The sequence below is a fragment of the Suillus subaureus genome, assembly GCF_016647635.1.
Source record: "Suillus subaureus strain MN1 chromosome Unknown BJ212scaffold_6, whole genome shotgun sequence".
Classification (NCBI taxonomy): Eukaryota; Fungi; Basidiomycota; class Agaricomycetes; order Boletales; family Suillaceae; genus Suillus; species Suillus subaureus.
The window spans coordinates 835,030-856,986 of record NW_024538562.1 but is presented as its reverse complement, the minus strand read 5'-3'; the positions used below and the strand labels follow the sequence as shown (position 1 = coordinate 856,986).

General features: G+C 49.8%; 9 protein-coding genes across 9 annotated transcripts; 2 read left to right on the top strand and 7 right to left on the bottom strand.

Moving 5' to 3' along the window:
• The first annotated feature begins 2,007 nt into the window (after positions 1–2,007).
• BJ212DRAFT_1333952 (uncharacterized protein) lies at positions 2,008–2,482 on the top strand. The gene has a single exon (XM_041334851.1). The coding sequence runs from the start codon at positions 2,054–2,056 to the stop codon at positions 2,264–2,266; it is 213 nt and encodes a 70-aa protein (XP_041196569.1). The 5' UTR covers positions 2,008–2,053; the 3' UTR covers positions 2,267–2,482.
• A 398-nt stretch (positions 2,483–2,880) lies between these two features.
• On the bottom strand, positions 2,881–3,075 carry BJ212DRAFT_1208006 (uncharacterized protein; the record flags this gene model as incomplete). Its single annotated transcript, XM_041329182.1, has 1 exon — positions 2,881–3,075. A coding segment is annotated over one exon (195 nt), but the record flags the coding sequence as incomplete, so codon positions are not given.
• Positions 3,076–4,561: 1,486 nt separating this feature from the next.
• BJ212DRAFT_924254 (uncharacterized protein) lies at positions 4,562–5,662 on the bottom strand. Its single transcript, XM_041344357.1, has one exon. The coding sequence runs from the start codon at positions 5,290–5,292 to the stop codon at positions 4,807–4,809; it is 486 nt and encodes a 161-aa protein (XP_041196567.1). The 5' UTR covers positions 5,293–5,662; the 3' UTR covers positions 4,562–4,806.
• A 378-nt stretch (positions 5,663–6,040) lies between these two features.
• BJ212DRAFT_924212 (uncharacterized protein) lies at positions 6,041–8,817 on the bottom strand. The gene has a single exon (XM_041344356.1). The coding sequence runs from the start codon at positions 8,477–8,479 to the stop codon at positions 6,164–6,166; it is 2,316 nt and encodes a 771-aa protein (XP_041196566.1). The 5' UTR covers positions 8,480–8,817; the 3' UTR covers positions 6,041–6,163.
• On the bottom strand, positions 8,476–9,721 carry BJ212DRAFT_1547296 (uncharacterized protein; the record flags this gene model as incomplete). The annotated part of the gene is made up of 3 exons (XM_041341880.1): positions 9,237–9,721; positions 8,996–9,173; positions 8,476–8,943 (listed from the first exon to the last, which is right to left on the bottom strand). The coding sequence occupies exons 1-3, from the start codon at positions 9,329–9,331 to the stop codon at positions 8,476–8,478; spliced, it is 741 nt and encodes a 246-aa protein (XP_041196565.1). The 5' UTR covers positions 9,332–9,721.
• Positions 9,722–9,874: 153 nt separating this feature from the next.
• Positions 9,875–12,537, bottom strand: BJ212DRAFT_924147 (uncharacterized protein). The gene is made up of 2 exons (XM_041344355.1): positions 12,254–12,537; positions 9,875–12,199 (listed from the first exon to the last, which is right to left on the bottom strand). Exons 1-2 carry the CDS (start codon positions 12,408–12,410, stop codon positions 10,281–10,283), a joined length of 2,076 nt encoding a protein of 691 aa, XP_041196564.1. The 5' UTR covers positions 12,411–12,537; the 3' UTR covers positions 9,875–10,280.
• Positions 12,538–12,674: 137 nt separating this feature from the next.
• BJ212DRAFT_1265161 (C2 domain-containing protein) lies at positions 12,675–13,225 on the bottom strand (the record flags this gene model as incomplete). The annotated part of the gene is made up of 2 exons (XM_041330466.1): positions 12,675–12,847; positions 12,898–13,225. Coding segments are annotated over 2 exons (501 nt in total), but the record flags the coding sequence as incomplete, so codon positions are not given.
• A 221-nt stretch (positions 13,226–13,446) lies between these two features.
• On the top strand, positions 13,447–18,618 carry BJ212DRAFT_1445271 (uncharacterized protein; the record flags this gene model as incomplete). Its single annotated transcript, XM_041338087.1, has 19 exons — positions 13,447–13,533; positions 13,588–13,696; positions 13,852–14,068; positions 14,125–14,230; positions 14,278–14,911; positions 14,962–15,110; positions 15,166–15,312; positions 15,433–15,568; positions 15,624–15,844; positions 15,896–16,140; positions 16,190–16,520; positions 16,571–16,717; positions 16,775–16,942; positions 16,992–17,266; positions 17,319–17,451; positions 17,508–17,826; positions 17,878–18,050; positions 18,101–18,428; positions 18,485–18,618. The coding sequence occupies 19 exons, from the start codon at positions 13,447–13,449 to the stop codon at positions 18,616–18,618; spliced, it is 4,059 nt and encodes a 1,352-aa protein (XP_041196562.1).
• Positions 18,619–19,415: 797 nt separating this feature from the next.
• On the bottom strand, positions 19,416–20,642 carry BJ212DRAFT_1445270 (ectomycorrhiza-regulated esterase; the record flags this gene model as incomplete). The annotated part of the gene is made up of 7 exons (XM_041338086.1): positions 19,416–19,520; positions 19,569–19,665; positions 19,720–19,898; positions 20,046–20,271; positions 20,320–20,391; positions 20,440–20,459; positions 20,523–20,642. 7 exons carry the CDS (start codon positions 20,640–20,642, stop codon positions 19,416–19,418), a joined length of 819 nt encoding a protein of 272 aa, XP_041196561.1.
• Between the last annotated feature and the right edge of the window lie 1,315 nt (positions 20,643–21,957).

Genomic DNA, 21,957 nt, shown 5'->3' with positions numbered 1-21,957 from the left:
TCAATCTAGGTAACGTTAAACGTTGAGTGGTAGTGGGGTACAGACGTTGGGGGGTAGTCAGGGACAAACGTTGAGTGGTAGACAGGGGCCATGGTCACTGGGGACCAAGGTACGAATGCATTTTGTTCCCTAAATTCTCCCAGCTCCATACGGCCTGGAACCGAGACCACCAATCTCTCGGATACTACAATATTCTTCAAACCCGCTACTGCAGATATGATACTCTCATCTAGAATTTGTTGTTGTTGCAACACAACAAGAGCTTTGGCCAACACCTCATTGAGCGATTCGAGCTCAATCCTCGAAGCATCTGATGGCATGTAGCACTCCGTGCCCTTGACAAGATCTGGAAGGCTCTCAATAACATCATCCAACTCATGATGAGGGTGAGATTCGAGAATATACCATGCACCCCTCATCAAGTCCCACAAATGCATGGTTGTGATAGTACTAAAGCAAGATGTGGCCTGCCCTGGGGGAGCAATACGGAGGGAAATCCTGGCGAGGTAAAAGAGACGACGAGCTTCTTCGCTAGTGATGTTGGTAGAAGAATATTGATAGGGGCGAGGGGGAATTGAGAAAGAGCGAGAACGAACAGGAAGTCGAGGAGGGTGAATGATGGGAGTTTGAATGCGAGAGGGAAAGCTGAAAGTTTGAATGCTAGAGGGAGAGGGAGAACGAGAACGAATGGGAGAGCGAGAGCGAGAACGGACAGGAGAGTGAGAACGGACAGGAGAGCGAGAACGGACGGGAGAGGGAGAGGGAGAGAGAGGGGAGAGGGGGGAATGAGTGGAAGTGGAAGAGGGAGAGGGAGAGGGGGGGGGAAACGGGGATGGTGAAATCATGAGGAGGGGGCATGGTTATAGTGAGATTGCAAGGACGTTGAGCGAGATGACCAGAAGTGAGTGTGCTTGTAATCCACTTTTCAATATAGCCATCCTGGATCAAGTGAGGGTGCCAGTCGGTGTTCTTTGCAAGAGTGAAGGCGAGACGGAAATAGGGGATAAGATAATCTTGGTCGACGATGGCTGCCAAATCATTACCGCAAGTAAAAAGTGTGGTGATGAGGGTTGCACAGAGCTCAGAGAGCACTGAGTCTCGTAAGGACTCGTCATCTCCGGTAGCAGTGGTGAACCCTACAAGGTCTCGTCGGGCGTTGCAGACAATATTTGCGGCGTGATGGCGGAGCCAAGGTTGATTTTCACCCATGTAGCGAATGAGGGCATGGCAGTAACGAGTATATCTTGCGATATTGTCAACCTTGGGCGCAGGTAAAACAAGGAATACAAGAAGCTGGATTTCGGGCAGGGGAGAGATCGCCAGATCGCTACCCTCGGGCCATTCTGTGGAGCTGAGCAGGTTGAATGCATTGGTGATCTGGAAATTGTCTTTGTCGCGTTCGTTTGGGACCATGGGACAAATGGCCTTCAAAACGGTATGGGAGAAAGGATGACTCGGATGATAAAGAGGTTCATCCATGAACATGCGGGCGTCTGCTCGTCGGCAGGCAGCACTTCGGCAGGCGGCACGAAGTGCGATATGGCGAAATTTGCGTGACTGGCCGTAATTCAGAAATGGAGCGATGCGGTCTTGGATGAGGTATAATGGTTTTATCCCCACATCACTGAACAAGAGCAGAGCATCTCCGGCTGCGTCAACATCATCAATTTTATAGAAGTGCCCTGCGCAGTCCAACAACCAGTCAACTTCCGGCAGATTGAATTCCAATTGGAATTGACCATTCCAAATTAATCTGGCATCATCGCCGGGATAAGCAAAATCGTCTGTGCCGCCAGCCACAGCCATATGCAGAGCAACACGGGTGTTTGCCTGGAAAGATAATTTTAATTGTGGATCAATGTTGGTGTTACCCATTTGGCGGTAGAAAATTCTACATTGTTCCAGTGCCCGAGGCAGATACAGGGCACGCCACCGTCCCCAGAGATTCCACTCTCGCGTGGTTGTGTGGAGCATATACCTCACATCATCATCATTGGAAGAGAAGTAGATCAACGCTTTCCCATATGCCAGTGCGTTGTCGGGCAGTATCGGAATGCCACGCTTGTCAAAACATGCCTTGAACATGTCTCGAACATCTGTGCATAACGACACGAGATTCACGTCTGGCAGCTCCGACATTGTAGGTATCAGTTTGATCACCGACCTAACAACATCAGGGTTTCTTGAAGTCTGCAAGATCCACGTCATGGCGGATTTAAGAGGATCTTCATCTCGATGCTGGAAACCCGCACGTGCACGAAAATGACCAAAGACAGCTCGGATGAGTAAGGACATGGGCGTCTGGAATGGACAGTCGGGATGTATCAATGTCACCACAATGAAGAAGGCATGACAAATGCCACCAAAAGTGGTTATTGCAATAACAAGGATGGAGGTGGGTCGTTGTTGCGTCCACAGCATGGCTCCCAAGGACAGAGCGAATAGAAGCAGGGAGATCTGTAGGAGAACTGGTAATGACCGCAACACATTTTCGAACTGCCACGCCTTTAGCTCCAGAAACTTGCGGTGCCTCTGCCGACATCGTTCTTCAAGAGATCCACGACCAAACCGGGTTGCCTTATAGTGACCCAGCCATTGCTTGCCCATGACAGCGCCATAGGCAGCGAAAAGACTAAATGCAAGGCTCGCATACGCAAGTGCCTGCATCCATAATTTGGAAGAAGAGAGACCTGTAGATGACGGAAGGATCGTTGGCTGAGTAGTAGAACGACCATCTGACGTGTTCTGGATAAGCTGCAGCAACAAAATGTTGGTGGTGTCAACAGGATCTGGCTGCATTGCAATGATGAACGCGGTATTGACAGCGGAGAATAGGCCAGCCTGTCGATTACTCGTGTTGGATAGTTTTGAAATCATGACTATTGCACGTACGAAGAGCAGAACTATCTGCAAACTTTGATTACACCTCTTTAACATGTCATCGTCATACTGGCCGGACCTAGTTTCGTAGTCTGCCCAAAATTCAGAAAGCGGATCCTTTGCTTTCTCCTTGGCGATCGTGGAGTTCTGGAGGACCTCGAGAATCTGCTTGAGAAGGCCGATCTGAGAACTTGAAAGTCTTGGATGATGGCAGTTAATTCCCAAGTCTTCACAAACACCGTGACCTTGCTATGAAAAGGTACTCACTGTGGATCGATTTTCATTTCTGTGTTCTCCTTGATGGGTGGTATCTCAGCAGGTAGTGACCACAGCTGGTCGAAGTCGTGATCCATTGGCGAAGCCTAAGAATGAAATCGTTCAAGAAGGTATAAAGACTCCAACTGAGGAATCGAACGCTGAATTCAAGCTGATTTATAGTAAATGAGCGTGACAAGCGCCAACTTCCACATAGAATTCTAAAGATTCAAGGCACGAACTTACCAAGGAGGTGGACTTCATCAAAACTTCATTGTCGGTACTGCTATCTTACACCCACCATCATTTTGCACGAACCTGTCGATCTTATAAACCAGAAGCACGCAGACCTCTTGGCTTCCTCAAACATGTCGCCCTTCCATTCGAGTTGGTGACAGGAGCCATGCGGAAAGGGTCTTCATAGGCACCATTCCTACTAGTATCCTACATGCGAAACTGGTTTATCACCGATCGTAAGCGCTTGCAGAAGGCCCCTTATGAATAGAAATTTGAATCGACCCGCGTCTAGGTCTGTGGGGGGATCGATATGAGATTGATATCTGATATTGGTACCACTGCACTGGCGAGCGCCAAGCGGGGACTTGGTACAATGAGCATGTCTTCGATAAGAAAATTGAAAGTCGCCGCTCGAACCTTATTTTACTTACATATCGGTTGTGCAGCGTCCGCCGCTCAGCGCTACTATTAGCGCTCATCTGTCATAGTACACTCGGCATACGGAGAATGCACAGACCTCCCAGCTTCATCCTGAAACATGGCACCCTTACCTTCAAGTTGGTGACGAGAACTATACGGAAAGGCTCTTCATACATAGACGCCATTCTTGTACGCGAAATCGGTTTACCGCCAATCGAAAGCGCTCAGTGCAGAAGGCCTCTTATCGACAGAAATTCGAATTGGCTTGCATCTTGATCTGGGGGGATCATGGGGGATCCATATGAGATTAATATCTAATATTGGTATCACCGCGCTAACTCGGAGCGCCTCGCTGGGATTCAAGGCGGTAGTACGTGGGACAACTAGAGTTGCTGGTATCATCAGCTGCCAGTACCTGTTATCGTTCGGACCTTTCTCGGTTCCTTCGACTCCAAACCCTGAGGCTTGAGCACGCAAACTTAGTAGTCCAGACACCCTTGAAGCTTGAGGCACGTCATTCACAACCAAAAGATCCCAGACTCTGCTCAACATCTTTGCTCCAGCTTTCCTCACTGAACAACACAACGGCCACAACTTATCCTCACTCACTATGCTTCCCTTCCCTCCATTTTTAACGTCAGCTTTGTCAGTTTGAAGGGCTATTCACTGTATCCCGTATATCCGGTCGCCCGGTAATATGCGATAGTACTGTAGGTACCTGACAGGCAAGATAACATTTACTGTGTCTAAGATTCTGAATGACCACGTATCTCCACTCGCATCGGAAATATTGGGATTCACCTACCACCCTCCATAGACATTAGGCGTCCTAGGACTAACCGCTCTTCTGTGAGAAGGGAGCTCTGGCTATAGACGGTCTCCGAGAACTCACACCGCCACCCTCCGTCCCAAGGTTCAGTTCCGTATCCAATCTCCTAGCCATTTCCCTGTCCGTCTCCTCCACCCGCCTCCTATGCTCCTCAAGTGCCTGCTCACGATAGGCAAGTTCGCGGCTTAATTCTTCTTGCCGTTACCGTTCCTCAGCGACTCTTTGCTCTCGCTCGCTCTCCTCCTGTGCACGCCACACAAAAGCAAGATCTTCTTTCCCTCTGCGATGCTCGGCTTATTCTGCTTCAAATTGAGCGCGAGTGAAAGCAGCATCGGCAGCCTCCTTGTGACGAATCTCTTCTTCCCTTTTTCAGCGTGCTTCTTCCTCCTCATCCGCTCCTCTTCAAGCGTCCGACATAATTCCTCTTTGCGCTTCTGATGTACCTCTTTGGCCCTTCGATGAGCATCCTCCTTGCGCCCAATCCTACCCTCTTCATATTTACATCTGGCTTCTGCCTTGCGCAGTTCTTCGACTCTTCTACGCTCCTCCTCTCGTCGTTGCCGCTCTTCCTCCTCTCGCTGCATCTGCTTCGTCTCCAATTTCAGTCGCTCCTCGCATCGTTTTTGTTCCTCAGTGTCCCTCCATCTCAGCTTGAGGCTGCCCTTCCTCATGAGAGTTGATCACACAGTCAGCTCTCCAACAAGTCGTTCGCTCAGACAACCCTGAACTCGGACTTGGTGCTGAGTATAGGCTGTATAGAACTTGACAAAGTATGATCCACTGTACACTCGGTCACATTTAAATTGTACCTGAAATCTCCATGATAGGTGTATTGCTACGATCATTGTTGATACTACGGTCTGCAAGTGTTGGTTCAGTAAATGCGAAAAACGGAAAGGGTTTCGAGGAGATTCAAGGACAATGGGAGTTGAACTGCGATCACCATGGGATGTTCCCTCCGTTGACTCGGAAACGTTGCACAGCGCGTGGATGGAGTTGGGCGAGCTAGTACATATATTAGCTCCAGTCAGTGGACCGGGAAAACATCAAAGTGCCTCGAGGCGCATTTGGATTCTGAATGTGCAATTGCTATAGAATTGATATGGGGTCTGGGTATTATTCTGGGTGGACTCCATGTCCATATCTTGCTGATCCGAATCATCACCTGCGCGCAGTCCACCCTATCCAAAGGTTTCTAAAAAGTGTGGACTTGCGCCTGAGAGTGACCGCACTCAGCAATGTCTGGCTTGCACACGAAGGTCATGGTGAAGTCGAGAAAGCCTCAGAAAGGGTATAGTGGCAAGGGTGTAGCGTGTCACAGTGGCAACTTGAAGTTCAGCGTGCAGCTGCGGGGCTGCAAGATTCATCCATGCATAGCGTATGATGGCAGGATGTGGACCCGTACCTGCCCATGATATTCGACAATAGATTACATACAGAATCACAGGCTATCTTACATACTACATCACCACGTTACGCAAAGACTACATACTGGAATCCACACAATACAAGAGCAAACTGCATAACGCGATGGTTAAACAATCACGTAGATTCACAGGACCAAAAATCTGGAGCATCGTCCTTTGCATTTAGTTCTCTAAACTTTTCCAGCTCCTTACCATCTGGAACTGAGGCCACCACTGACAATCCCTTGCATACGGTATTCTTCAAACTAGCCACTTCAGATATGATACTCTCATCTGGAATTTGTTGTTGTTGCAACATATCAAGATTCTTGGCCAACAAAGCATTGAGCGATTCGAGCTCAACCTTGGAAGCATCTGATGGCATGTACCGCTCCGTGCCCCTGACAAGATCCGGAAGGCTCTCAATAATATCATTCAACTCATCACCAGAGTAATGTTCGATGATATACCATGCACCCCTCATCAGGTCCCACCAATGCATGGGTGTGATGGCTCTGAAGTAAGATGAGGCCTGCTCTTGTGAAGCAATACGGAGGGAAATCCCGGCGAGATAAAAGAGACTATGAGCTTCTTCGTTGGTGACGTTGGTGGAGGAATATTGATAAGGGAGAGAGGGTATGTGATGGCGAGAGGGAGAGGGAGGAGAGGGAGAGGGAGCACGATAAGGAGAAGGAGTGCGAGTGCGAGAGGGTGTGCGAGCTGGAGAAGGAGTGCGAGTGTGAGAGGGAGTGCGAACTGGAGAAGGAGAGCGAGAGTGAAGAGGGGGAATGAAGGGAGAGAGAGGAGTGTGAGAGGGAGTGCAAGCTGGAGAAGGTGTGCGAGTGCGAGGGGGTGTGTGAGAGGGTGTGCGAGCTGGAGAAGGAGTGCGAGTGCGAGTGCGAGCGCGAGAAGGAGAGCGAGAGGGAATAGGGGGAATGAAGGGGGAGAGAGGAGGGGGAATGGCTACAGAGAGATTGCGAGGACGTCGAGCGAGATGATTGGAAGTGAGCGTGCTTGTAATCCACTTCTTGATAGTATAGCCATTCCAGATCAAGTAAGGGTGCCAGTCGGAGTTCTTTGCAAGAGTGAAGGCGAGACGGTAATAGGGAGTAAGACGACCTTGGCCGTTGGAGGCAAACAAATCATTGCCGCAAGTAAAAAGTTCGGTGATAAGCTGGGAGGGCACTGAGTCTCGTAAGAACTCATTAGCTCCGGCAGCAGTGATGAACTTTACGAGGTCTTGTCGGGCACTACAGACGATATTTGCAGCGTAACGGCGGAGCTGATAAAATTGACCTCTACCCATGTAGCGAATGAGGGCACGACAGTAATGAGTATACCTTGCGAGATCGCCAACACTGGGTGCCGGTAAAACGAGGAATACAATAAGCTGGATTTCGGGGAGGGGAGAGGTCGCTAGATCGCTATCTTCGGGCCATTCAGTGAAGTTGAGCAGGTTGATTGCATTGGTGATCCGAGAATTGTCTTGGTCACATTCATTTGGGACCGTGGGACAAATGGCCTTCAGAACAACATGGAAGAAGGGATGACGATGATGATAATAAAGTAATTCATCCGCGGTCGTGTAGCTGAGACTTTGGCGGGCAGCACGAAGTGCGATATAGCGAAGTCTACGTGACCGGTCGTTGTTCAAAAATAGAACAATGCGGTCTTGAATAAGGCGTAATGGTTTTGTCTGCATGGCACTGAACAAGAGCAAAGCGTCTCCAGCTGCGTCATCGTTATCCAGTTTATAGAAGTGCTCTGCGCAGTCCAACAGCCAGTCAACTCCCGGCAGATTGGATTCCAATTGGAATTGACCATTCCAAATCAATGTGTCATCATCGGGATGAGCAAAATCGTCTACGCCAGCAGCCACAGCCATACGCAGAGCAGCGCAGGTGCCTTTTTGGAAGGATGACTTTAAATCTGGATCTTGAGTGCTGTCCATTCGGTGGTAGGAAGTTCTACATTGTTCCAGCGCCTGAGGGAGATACAGGGTGCGCCAGCGTTCCCATAAATTCCACCCCCGTGTAGTTGTGTGGAGCATCTTCTTCACATCGTCATAATTGGAAGAGCAGTAGATCAATGTTCGTCCATGTGCTAGTGCGCTGTCGTATCGTATCGGAATGCCACGATGGTCAAAACATGCCTTGAACATGTCTCGAACTTCTGTGCATAACGACACGAGATCCACTTTTGGCAGCTCCGACATTGTAGGCATCAGTTCGATCACCGACCTAAAAACATCACGGCGTCTCGAAACCCCCAACATCCACTCCATAGCAGATTTAGTACAATCTTCATTTTGATGCTGGAAGCATGCACTTGCACGAAAATGACGAAAGACAGCTTGGATGACCAAAGAGACAGGCGTCTGGAATGGACTGTCAGGATGTATCAATGACACCATGATGACGAAGGCATGGCAAAGGCCTCCGAAAGCAGTCATTGTAATAACAAGGATGGAGATAGGCGGTTGTTGCCCCCACAACGTGGCTCCCAGTGACAGACTGAATAGAAGCAGGGAGATCTGGAGAAGAACTGGGAATGATCGCAACACGTTTCAAACCGCCATGCCTTCAGCTCCTGAAACTTGCGGTGCCTCTTCTGACATCGCTCTTCGAGAGATCCATGACCAAAACGGGTTGCTTTATAGTGACCCAGCCATTGCTTGCCCATGACAGCGCCATAGGCAGCGAGAAGACTAAATGCAAGACTCGCATACGCAAGCGCCTGCATCCATAATTTGGAAGAAGAGAGACCTGTAGGTGACGGAAGGATCATGGGCTGGGTAGCAGAACGACCATCCGATATGTTCTTCATAAGCTGTACCAACAGAGCGTTGGTGGTGTCAACAGGATTTGGCTGCATTGCAATGATAAATGCAGTATTGACAGTGGCAAATAGACCAGCCTGCCGGTTACTTGTGTTGGATGCTGTTGAACTAGCGACGTGTTTCACGTACGAAGATCAGGACTATATCCATATTCCCATTACACCTCTCTAACATGTCGTCATCATACTCGTCAGACACAGTTTTGTATGTTGCCCAAAATTTAGAAAGCGCATTCTGTGCTCTTTCCTTGGCAATTGTGGGGTTCTGGAGGACGTCGAGAATCTGCTCGAGAAGGCTGGTATCAGATCTTGAATGATGGCAGTTATTTAGTCTTCACAAACACCATGAGGTTGCGATGAAAAGTACTCACTGAGTATCTGTCCTGGGACTGGCGGTTTGTTGGTATGGGACTGGCTCGTAATACGGTTGTGCATTGGGCGGCTGGTTGGAGAAGTAATAGGACATTGCAGACAAAGCCTAAGGATGAAATCGTTCGAGAAGGGAAAAGGATCCAACTGAGAAACCGAACGCTGAAGAAGTTCATAGTGACAAGCGCCAACTTCCACATAGAATTCTGAAGATTCGGGGCACGAACTTACCAAGGAGGTGGTCCTAGCTTTATCTCGAAATGTGTCACCTGCTCTTCCATAGACGCCATTCTTACCACTGATCGTAAGCGCTTGCCTCTCATCGATAGAAGTTTGACTCAATTGGCCCGCAGGCACCTGAGTAACACCTGTTCCTACACTTGTTAGTAACGTACATAGTATAACATATCTGAGGGGGGGAAACCTACGCTGCAGTACTTAGCACTGACTTTGAGAAAAATCAAGAGGGCGGCCTATCTGATCGATTTGTCATCGCCCCGGATATCTCCCGCCATCTGGGGGTCCATATGAGATAATATTGGTGCCACCTCGCTGACTCGGAGCGCCTCGCTGGGATTCAAGGCAGTACAACTAGAGTGTCCTGTTATCATTCAATCGGATCTTTCTCGGTTCCTTCGACTTCAAACCCTGAGCACACGGCCAAATTCGCAACGCAAATTCATCAAAGTTATATTCAATCGAAGTGAAAAGTATGCCAACTCGCCTCCAAAATCAAAGTGCGTGATATCGTGGCCTAAATATCCATCCGTTGTAAGTTAATCTGGAGCAGGTTGGGTCCTAGACTTATCGTTGCGACTCGTATCGCCAAAAATTCATTTTGTCAGTTTTGAACGACGCCCACATGAAATGAAGCCATAGTAGTGAGGAAAGAATCCTAAATACGAGATAGAACGATGGATGCAGAGCAATACAGCATGACATGATGGACACAATCACCAGTCGTAAGATAACATTTACTGTATCTATAGATCATTAACTTATAATATTATTTATCTCATCTCTACTCGCGTCGAAAATATTGTGTTTCACCTGCCACCTCCACGGACATTGGGAGTCCTAGGACTGCCCGCTCTTCTGCGAGAAGGGAGCTCTGGGCTCCGAGAACTCGTATCACCATCCTCCGTCCCAAGGTTCAGTTCCATATCCAATTTTCTAGCCATTTCCCTATCCATCTCCTCCACCTGCCTCCTACGCGCCTCCTCGCGCCTACGTTCCAACTGCTCCTCAACTGCCTGCTCACGACGGGCAAGCTCACGGTCTAATTCTTCTTGCTTTCGTCGTTCCTCTGCGGCCCTTTGTTCTCGCTCGCTCTCCTCCTGTGCACGCTGCGCAAAGGCAAGATCTGCTTCTTCCTGCCTGCGACGCTCGGCTTCTTCAGCTTCAAATTGAGCACGAGCGAAAGCGGCGTCGGCAGCCTCCTGCTCATCGCGCGCCTTAATGCGAGCAAGCTCAACTTGCCACCTTCGTTCAGCCTCCTCTTCTTCTCGTTTACGGCGGGCCTCCTCTTCTCGTTTGCGACGAGCCTCTTCTTCCCGTTTGCGACGAGCCTCTTCTTCCTGTTTGCGACGAATATCTTCTTCCCTTTTGCGACGTGCTTCCTCCTCTCGCCTAATCCGCTCCTCTTCAAGCCTCCGATGTGATTCCTCTTCGCGCTTCCGACGTTCCTCTTCGGCCCTTCGACGTGCATCCTCCTCGCGCCTGATCCGATCCTCTTCTTCTTGTTTACACTTAGCTTCTTCTGCCTTGCGCAGTTCCTCGACTCTTCTACGCTCCTCTCGTTGGAGTCTCTCTTTCTCTTCTCGTTTGAGCCTCTCCTCCTCTTCTCGTCTTAGTCTCTCTTCTTCCTCTCGTTTGAGTCTCTCTTCCTCCTCTCTCTGCCTCTGCTCCATCTCCAATTTCAATCGCTCCTCCTCGCGTCGTTTTTGTTCCTCAGCATCCCTCCTTCTCAGCTCTTCCTCCTCCTGCTGCCCCCTCTCTTCTTCAGCAGCTTGAGGCTGCGCTTCCTCTGCCTCGCACTTCCCTGAATCTGCCCCCTCGGGAGCCGTCCATTTATCCACCACCTTCCGTGATTCTTCATCCCTGGTGTGTTCCTCCTCCTCACGCTTCTTTTCGTCTTCTGGGACTGTAAGTACGGTAGAAGAGGCAGGAGGCTGGGCCAGAGGGTTCTGCGAAGGGGGAGTTGGACTGGGTCCCGAACCATGTGCTGGCGAGGCGGTCGGTGCAGCGTTCTGATATCCTTGCACTGGGGGAGACTGTTGCTCCCCTTTTGCTACTGCCAGGGTCCCCTGCGTGCTTCCAGGAAGTGGCGGTGGTGGCGGTGGTGGCGAAAAATATGATGCTCTAGGAAGAAGTTGAGATTGGGGAGCAGGGACTGGGGATTGCGCGGGGGGAGGTGGAGGGAAATAGGATTGTTGTTGGTATGGCTGCTGCTGGGGCGGTGCGGGAGTGTATGTCTGAGGTTGCTGTTGGGTTGGATGAGTATATCCTTGCGGCTGTGATGGGGGGTGTGGTTGCTGGTTGGGAAGTGGGGTGTATGACTGAGGTAGAGGTGGAGGTTGGTATGGTTGGGCCGAGTAGCTCTGAGGATGAGGGGATGGTTGTGGCTGATATTGTGGTGCAGGAGGCGGTGCTTGATGAGGGGGTGGCGGGGGCTGATATTGCGGGGTGGGAGATGGAGTCTGATGAGGTTGATACTGGTAAGGCTGCGGAGAAGATGACGAGTATTGTTGTGGTTGTGGTGACGGTGACGGGGGATAATTATAGGGCGTATAAGATTGCTGATGTGGTTGAGGAGGCGGAGATGACGTTTGATAAGGGGGAATGTATCCTTGCGACAATGGAGTATATTGTTGAGGAGGAATATATCCTTGCGATGAGGGAGAATATTGTTGGGGAGCTTGGCCCGACAGGTAATGATTGGATTGCCATTGTCCTTGCTCGCGCTCTGGTTCTGGGGTATGGGGTTGTGCAATAGGAAACGAGGGCTGGTAATGCTCACTCGGCGGATCGTCTGTCGTGATAATGGTTGTACGAACTCCTAGAAGTTCTGGAGGAAGCTCATAAGGACGTTCTTGGACAGGAGTCTGTAACAATGGTATTGGAGTTGGTGGAGTCGTATAGAACGAGGGCGAGTCACTCGTGCCTCCCATAGTCATAGCGGGAGTCCCAAAACGACCTGCACGTCCAGCAACCCCTGGGCGCAGAATGGTTGGCAAATGACCAGGCTTTCTCTGGGGTACCAAATCTTCTTCGGGAAGGGGGGGTAGCGCATCAGTCTTACTAAACTGTCGGCCAGGGGGCGAAGGGGATGGCAATGAGGGCTTGGGCTGGCCTCTAGCAGGAAGTAAAGATGCAGGTAGCGTACTGGGGGGTACATAGCCTGGGTCACGGAGCTGCACAGGAGTAGGGTTCAGGGCAGATGGCGGTCCACCCTTGTGTGGTACAGGATTATACGACTGCGGCCGTGTAAGACGATCTGATTGTTTGAGCTTCGATGGTCGACGGCTAAGAGGAGGAGGAGTATTTGCATAGAATGTCATCTCGAGGTATAACTCGCCTCTCGCTCCTCCTGATGTTTCGAGAGGAACCCAGTCTAACAAGATAGATTAAGCATAGATTAAGCCAGGATTATAAGTGTCTCACCATCAAATTCACCAGTTTTCAAAGTCGATTCGATATCGACAATCCCTTTGCCTAGGAGCTTATCCTCAGCTCGAGGCTCGTCCTTCCAGCAAGACACTTCCAGCTTTCTGTTGACCTTGTCTTTTCCAGCATCGGCGAGAACAGGAAAGCGGAATTCTTCATCCCACACAGGATGCTGCCCTCCCTTGGGGTCTGGCTTGGTTCGTTGAGTCTGGCCAGAAAGGGCCGCTTGTGCATATGGGTCCTGCTTGTAGAAAGAAGGTTGGTGCAGATGACGAGCTTTGAGGATGACGACGACTAGCGTCCCAATTTCCTTCGATTGTGACATGGAGCAAGTTAAAAACAATTAATGATCACAACCGTATTGGCCGTCAAGTTTAGCTGCATCGCCTGCTATCATGTGCTATGTGAGTTAGTCACTAACATTGTGACAATTTAAGTACGTCACAGTAAGTCGTGACATGTGACCCCACGCGTTTCTACAGCGGAGTTGGAAACGCGTTAATCGATCGCAAGACGCGCACAGTCGAGCTCTCCAACCACAGCTTAATGTCGGAGAGAGCAAAGCGCGCAGACAGGCTTGCTGCTCTTGCAGAACTAAAACGAACTCGTGAAGGAGGCGCGCGCAAGTGGAAGGTGCGACATCATTGCCATTTCGCTTGACATGGGTCCTCAAACGCGTCTTCCCAGGCTCAAGAGGATGTGGCTATCTATGATGAGGTCACTGAGGATCAGTATAAGAGCATCGTGCGAGGAAGGTTGCAGAAGGATGACTTTGTCGTGGACGATGGCGTGAGTGGTTATATGGACAATGGGATGGACGACTGGACGGGCGCTGAGAAGACGAAGATGAAGATGAGATGAAGATGATGACCGAGCACGAGACAAAGAAGAAGAAGAAGGGTGAGTTTTATTGTGTATCTACACATTTAACGTCTGACATTGGCTTTTCAGCGAAGAAGGGCAAGGATGCTACATCCAAGCCTAAAGCGAAGCCAAAAGCACCACCGCCCGCTGCCAAGCCCTCTATTAGCGTGTACCGCCCGGCCGTCTCAGCAGAGCAGGAAGAAGACTTTATGGCCAATCTCCTTGGAGGCTTAGATGCTGTCCCAGCCCCAGCTGCAAGGAGGCCAAAGAAACGCAAGCCCTCCCGTTATCAGATCATGAAGACGTGAACTATTCTTCTGATGGTCTCATGGAAGAAACTGCTTTCAACCTGTCATCAAGTGATTTCGAAGACAACTTTTCAACTATGATGAGCCCTAAGAAGAAGCCACGTACAACGAGTGGTGCTGGAATCACCCCCGCAATCGAGCGAATGTGCAAGTTGGGTGTTCATAGTGGATCGGAGGATGGTTTTGACACTCAATGGACTTTGAGGACATGGACATGGATGCCTTCATGGATATTGATGACGAAGATCTTGATCTCAAGCCGGCCAAGGGGAACAAATCTATCCTCGATGGCCTAGAAACTAAGCCCAAGGTCAACATTCCCTCTCCACCCACTAAAGCAGAGCCGCCTTCAGCTCCAACTTGGCTATCTGTTTACGACTCCCTTGCTGTTACTTCTGATGAAACCTTGGGTTCTGGTTCTGCCTCCTCAACTTCTAAATCATCTGTCGACGCTCTTGAACCCGATGGCACCCTCCACTTTTTCTGGCTAGACTACCTTGAGCATAACGGCAAGCTCTTTCTCACTGGCAAAATCAAGGACAAAACCTCCTCGATTTGGGTATCTGCATGCCTTGCCATCGAGGGGCTTCAGCGTAATTTGTTCCTGCTCCCGCGTCCGCTACGCGTTGAGCAAGAGGAGACCGAAGAAGGCGAGTTTGTGATGCAAGAAACTGACGTCGTGCCGAGCAAATCGGACGTGTACGAAGATTTTGAGCGGGTGCGGAAGAAGCTTGGTATCAAGGGATGGAAGGGGAGATGGGTTCGGAGAAATCATGCGTTTGATGAGAAGGATGTACCAAAAGAGGGCGAATGGATGAAAGTCTTGTACTCTTTTGAAGGTAACCCTCAGTTGCCGAACTTTTACGAAATACTTACTGTATGCGGATAGAGCCCCAAGTCCCCATGAACGCCTGTTCGCCTAATATTGCTCGGATATTTGGGACGAATACTAGTGCGTTTGAGCTTTTTGTGCTCAAGCGCAAGATCATGGGGCCATGCTGGCTTTCCATAACCAATGCGGTTGTCGAGAACAAGGGTGTAAGGCTGTCTACGAAAGGTCCCTCAGCTTTGAGTTGATGATTTCTTCATGCAGATCTCGTGGTGCAAGTTTGAAGCCACTGTCTCAGACCCCAAGAACGTGACACCCATGGCAGACAGCGCTCCAGAACCTCCCCCTCTAACAATAATGAGTCTCGCAGTACGCACCGTTGTCAATCATCGCGAAAACAAGCGGGAAGTTGTGTGTGCCACGGGCCGCATATGGCGAGATGGTCAATTATCTTGCACCTCTGCTGAAGAACATTACTGACTTGATAGCACATTATGTAGTTCAACTTGATGATCCCACACCCCCGAGCAGCTCCCGTGCTCTGTGCACACGCTCGTCCGTCCTCTCGACCGCTTCCCTACGAAATTTGAAGCCCAGGCGCGAGCAAATGGAAAGGGCATGATCTCACCAATGAAGAACGAGCGGATGCTCCTCAACAGCTTGCTTGGTGCCGTTCTCCTTCAATTGCAAGGTTTCTTAATTGTTGACCGGATATCTTACAGTCACGCTGCACAAAGCAGACCCCGACGTCATTGTTGGTCACGACTTTCTCGGTGTCTCCCTTGATGTCCTCCTCGGCAGAATGAAGGACCTCAAGGCGGAGCACTGGTCACGCCTTGGGCGGTTCAGGCGTTCGAAATGGCCACCTATAGGACGTCAGGGCACAAACATGCGCTTTTTAACTGGGCGCCTGCTTTGTGACCTCGCCAGCGATGGTGCACGGGTAGGTTTCACATCAGCTCCTGCCATACAGTGATTGATGGATTACCGTCAGAGCATGATCGCCTCCACGACGTGGTCTCTCACCGAGATGTGTAAAACTCATCTCAAGTCGGACAGGCAGGACATCGACCCAGATGACACAGCAGCGTACTTCGATGGTACCGTATCATCCCCAGACATGCTCATGACATTTGTGCGGCATTGTGAGCTCGACGCTCATTACCAAATGGCCATCGCATCGAAGGTGCAGGTTTTGCCTCTGACAAGACAGCTCACAAACCTTGCTGGCAACGCATGGTGAGTTCTTTTGGTCGGTGATTTGGACATCAATGGAGTTTGGTCTTAGGAACAAGACGTTGAATGGTGGTCGGGCTGAACGGAACGAGTACATTCTTCTGCATGAGTTCCACCGCCTGAAGTACATCTGTCCTGACAAGACATATGGCAAGAAAGCGCCAAAAGCAGAGCCCGAAGCAGATGACGCGGATGGCGAAGGAGGCGGTGGCGGCAAGTCGAGCAAAGGCAAACGGGACAAGTTCAAGGGCGGTCTCGTGTTTGAGCCGAAGCGTGGACTTTGGGACAAGTATATCCTCGTCATGGACTTCAACTCGCTGTATCCCAGTATCATCCAGGAATATAACATTGACTTCACTACCGTCGAGCGCTCGCAGGAGGATGTAAGCGACTAGACTATTGTTCATGCTTCGATGCTGACACCTGAGTGTAGGACGACGATGACAAGATACCAGATCCACCGCCGCCTGAGGTGCCTCAGGGCGTCCTTCCACGACTTATCGCAACACTCGTCAACCGGCGGCGTCAGGTGAAGTCGCTTATGAAAGATCGTTCTATATCGCACGCAAAATTACTGCAGGTTCGATAGTCGTTGCCATCCCTTTGACTACTTGCTCACACTTGGCCTTCGTCACAGTATGACATCAAACAACAAGCATTGAAACTGACAGCAAACAGTATGTACGGCTGTCTTGGTTTCGAATACTCGCGATTCTACGCCAAGCCTCTCGCTGCCTTAACTACTTTCAAGGGTCGTGAGATCCTGACACACACCAGGGAGCTTGCCGAGAGTTTACAACTAGACGTAAGTGCATCTCCGATACGTGTCGGGGGATTTCTCTGACTCATCATAGGTCGTCTACGGCGACACTGATTCAGTGTTCGTCAACTCCAACGTGACAGAACTTTCGGAGGCGCTAAAAATCTCTGCCGAGTTTAAGAAGGCTGTCAACGATCGATATAAGCTTCTAGAGATAGACCTCGACGGCGTCTTTGCGCGTCTCTTACTCTTGCAGAAAAAGAAATATGCAGCTTTGAAGGTGGAAGAGGGATCACGGACATCCACGGAAGTTAAAGGTCTTGATATGAAGCGCCGAGAATACTGCGCTTTGTCGAAGAGCGTGTCTCAGTAGGTCGCGCTTTGTTTTTGTGTTGACTTGGTTCGACTCCGCACCTTCCAGATACGTTTTGGAGCAAATCTTGTCTGGCGAACCAACGGAAGTTGTGGTGGAGAACATTCACGAGTATCTTAATACCATCGGCGAAAATGTTCGCAGCGGAAAGATCAAATTGGAGGACTTCATTGTATACAAGGTACCTTCAAAAACTCCTTTCGACGTTTCTTGGTCAATCTCACGTGCATGACTCAGCGCCTAGGCAAGAACCCGGAAGACTACCCCGATGCTAAATCTCAGCCTCATGTACAAGTTGCTTTGAGACTAAAAGCAAAAGGTGGAAGCGCCCGCAACGGTGACGTCATACCCTATGTGTTCTGCGTCGCTCCTGGTGAAGAGACCGTGAAGACCGCACAAGCAGATCGCGCCAAGCATCCAGACGAGATCAAGAAGGCCGCAGGGGAACTCACGGTGGATTACGAGCACTACCTTGCGAACCAAGTCCTGCCACCCATTGAGCGACTGTGTGAACCTATTGAAGGGACGGACAGGGCACGGCTGGCCGAGTGTCTTGGTGAGCGTTGAAACACCGATGCCTGCGAACTAAACTCAATGTTTATAAAAGGACTGGACCCGGGACGTTATCGCATTAGTGGAAGCACGCCGGCTGGATCAGCGCTGACAACACTAGACTCCCTCGTCTCTGATGTGGAGCGGTTCCGCGACGTATCTCCGTTCCTTGTACGCTGTCGCGGGTGCGCGGGGCAGATGGCGTTCCCCCCGGTCTACGATCGAGATGTATGTGACCGCATCCCCATTTGTGCTTAGGATTGTCTGACATCGAACAGGCGTCGATTCTGTTGTCATCAGGGCCGACCTGTCCCGCGTGCAGCGCACCGCTGGGTTCGGCGAGCCTGCAGACGCAGCTTGAGGTGCAGATTCGGTCGTTTGTGGCCCGGTACTACGAGGGATGGGTTGTCTGCGAGGATCCAGCATGCGGGTATGAGACGCGGTCGATGCGGATGTACGGCTGGCGGTGTGGAGCGTCGGGGGGCTGTAAAGGTAGAGTGCAGTTCAAGTATGGGGACACCGAGTTGTACACCCAGCTCCGGTATTTTTCGACATTGTTTGACATTGAGAAAATCATCAAGGCTGCACAGGGCAGCGCGAGAAAGGGTAAGCATGAATGCAATTTATCGACCGACCGAGATATCTGACATTTTTCCATACAGAGGAAATCGTGGCTGTTGCAACAAACAACGACCCATTCCTCAGGGCGATGTCGAAGACGGTGGACAAATATATGGAACAATGTGGACGATGCTGGGTTAATCTTGGAGCATTGTTTTCTAGCATGAACCTCTAAGTTCGGGTTTAAGCAATCGTGGATATGATATTCATATTGATAGAGTGGCTTAGGTTTTGCCTTCTGTCTGTTAACATGAGAACTTTCTATGGCAACCTCTACACTCGGGATGAATTGGTTGCAGGATCCATTCAGATTCGTGATTTTTGGGCTACGTTCGATTGAGTTGCCTGATTCAAGGTCGTTTGGACATTCCGCAAAATATACTATCGGGCGTGGGCGAGGAGATCAACAGGAACATCGAATTCCTGAATGAATGATCAGTGTGGGATAGGATGCAATGAGACATGTCCAAGCATCCATCACGCATATCTTGTCGTATCCAATGTGTGGCATTCAGTTGTCGGTCTCGTAATTCATGGAAGCTACATAGGAATACATGAGAATATATGCACTACCAGAATGTTTATCATAATTAACCGCAATCTCGTCTGCAGGAATTAGGACATTGGTTCCATTCACGAGAGCTCTTGCAAGAGAGACAAGAGAATGTTGCCCGATCGACAAATGACTGCCAGCGTCGTCGATAGGACACAGCTGATGATGTTTTCTGGTTTTTCCGTAGCATACAAAATGGGATTAAAATACTTCATTACGGATGAACGAACGGGTGAGACTGTTGAACATGAGAGCCTATGACGCTCAGAAACTCTGCGGCACAACGAAAGTTCGCAAGCTGGTCTGACGAATGGCGTGGGCAGCTCAGGGGGAGACTCACTGAATGCATTTCCACCCCTCAGTGTCCAGGAAAAATCATGTATATTTGACTAGTTTTCGAAAGGGCCAGGTACTTGTAGTCACAGTTTGCCATGTACGCCTGTCTTTAATATGCCTGTTTTCAAGTGTCCTTGGTTCAGAGCATGACACCACTCCAGGATGCAGTCTACAACCTCGTCTTGGCACTAAATATATTGTTAGCAGTAGCGACTACGATCAGAATCGAGATTCACATTCGTAAAATTGTGATCGGCCTTCTCTATTAAATGGAGGTTGTGGGTTCCTGGCGTCCTGGCACCAAGTGCCCGAGAGTAAATGACCGCGTCATATCTGACACAATGAGAATTTCTCCCTGTCATCCGCTATCAGTTCGTAAACACTCACGCTGGAATTGCCTTATCGACGAGACCATGTAATGTCAGAACATGGATTTGATTCGGAAATTTGTCCCAAACGATTGCAGTATTCCACTGAGAAATCTCCTCTAGATCGTGTGGATAAATCCTTTCCACAATTGCTTGTCGAGCGACCGTTACGGTCCGCTCGTAGTAACCTTTGGCATCCTACTGTTCTTTGTAGGTCTCGGCAACATCTAGAAATTAGGATCAGATGACCGACCGTCTGGACTTTGAAACTCTTGAGCTAACCGTAAACTCGCTAATCACGGTTATTCAGTTATTTTGCAGCACGCGGGAGGCTATTTCTCTCACATGCATTCGGTAACGGCCTGACACGTTGACCATGGCACGAACACGTCGACCTTCTTCGGACGTGCATAGCCAATACATCCCAACCACAGAACCACGAGAATGGCCCACCACTACATCAATCTCGTACCCATACGTATTGCGCAGGTAAGAAACGACCGTCACGAGATCCTTGACGTCTTTCATAGGTCCACCTTGTGTCCGTTGGCCCCCACTTTCGTGACATCCGCTGCTCTATATGAGTGGGGATTAACGCCAAGACGAACAGTTGATGGACCGAAAATCAAATCTGAATGAGTCAATCAGGAAACGTAGTGCAAGACGCTTTTGGAACAAGTAGTCTTTATGCCTGGAGTGAGATAAGAGGACAGGAGGAGCAGAAATAGTAGGAACGTACCCCATAGCCCCATGGAGAATCTAGAACATACAATGAGCCAAGTAATTTTGCAAAGATTGGGATGACGCCGATCAGCATTATACCAGGGCGATCTTTCTGCCATGCGTGGGCTCTTTAGGTGCCAGTTGTTCCAAAATCCCAACCAGTTCGCAATCCTCTTGAGAATGCGGTATACGCAGTTTTTTGGACTTCCTGCTGGCCATTCAAGTTGTAGTATTACCGTGACCTAAGTAAATCGGGGAGTCAGCGGGAACATGGTTCATCTACTGGATATATGTCCAAACGATATTTCGCACGATTCTAACTAGGTTTTGGAAATCACTGGCATGGCACTGCGAGTCTGCTCGAACATTTTCAATCTGGTATCGCACTGTGAGCCTCTCCCTGGCCAGGCCTTCAACTAGAAAGGAATCGTTCTTTCTGATGATAATCTCAGTGAGTTAGGCAATGAAACTCTTTCAGTGCTACGACCTTTGAAATGTTGTCTGAAAATCTGACGAATTTCTTTTAGGCTGCTGCGAGTCTGGTACCATGGTACGAAGTGCATCAGTGATGGATGAATTTGAATGTGACTCACGTGCGTGCGCTTCCTCGAACCTCGGCGCTATTGTTGACCGTCTGTGTACATTGAGGCTATACTAGGCTCCGAGCTACATTTCAACTTCTCCGCTGCCCACTCGTTTCCCCGTGTCCAGATCCCACTGACCCGAAGGCTCTTGTCGTGGGAGCCAGTGATGAGGAGATAGGTACCACGGATGTAAAGCTATCTCGTTCACCGGTTTCTCATGACCCTTGAGCGTCAATTCGAGATGAGGTATTTCCTTTTGAGTTGGCGTTTGGCGCTTGGGACGCTACCTTGTAATTGTGAGTGGTGGCCGCCATCAAATCTTTTTCGGTGTCTCGGTCAGCAGGAGCGTTGACGAGGGAGCGGTCACTTGCACGCGCTAAGGTGAGTAGGCGCTGAGTTGCATCTCCTACAGGATACTATCCCTGAATTCACATGTCAGCCTTGCTGTAGGCACCCGGTGTCCCGCATACAAGTCAGTGATACTTTCAGTACTTGTTTCAGTTTCAGGAGTACTGTCTCGCCATGTTGTGGCTGATTCAATTTTTCGTCCCATCAATTTCTTCTCGCATTGATCTTGTACTAATAGGCGACCACATGAATGCAGCAAATCATTGACTTGATGGCTGCGGTAATACCATAATTTCAGCCTGAGGGAGAAGCAACTTTCATTCCTGCCGGCATTATTGGCTGGCAACTACTCTTTCGGTATACTCAATTACACGACTCGTCCTGACCACTATAAATTAATTCCGTCTACAGGTTGTTACGGGCAAGTATGGCCACCACACGGACGCGCAGCTTTACATATGGGCCGGCCCATATACGCGCGAGATTATGCATATAAGCTGACATCAATACGGGCCGTACGGCCTATCATCAAGCGACGACAGGACACTTTTGTTACATGCATTCTCATCGAAGACCACCGCTAACATCATTCTTTCCGTGTT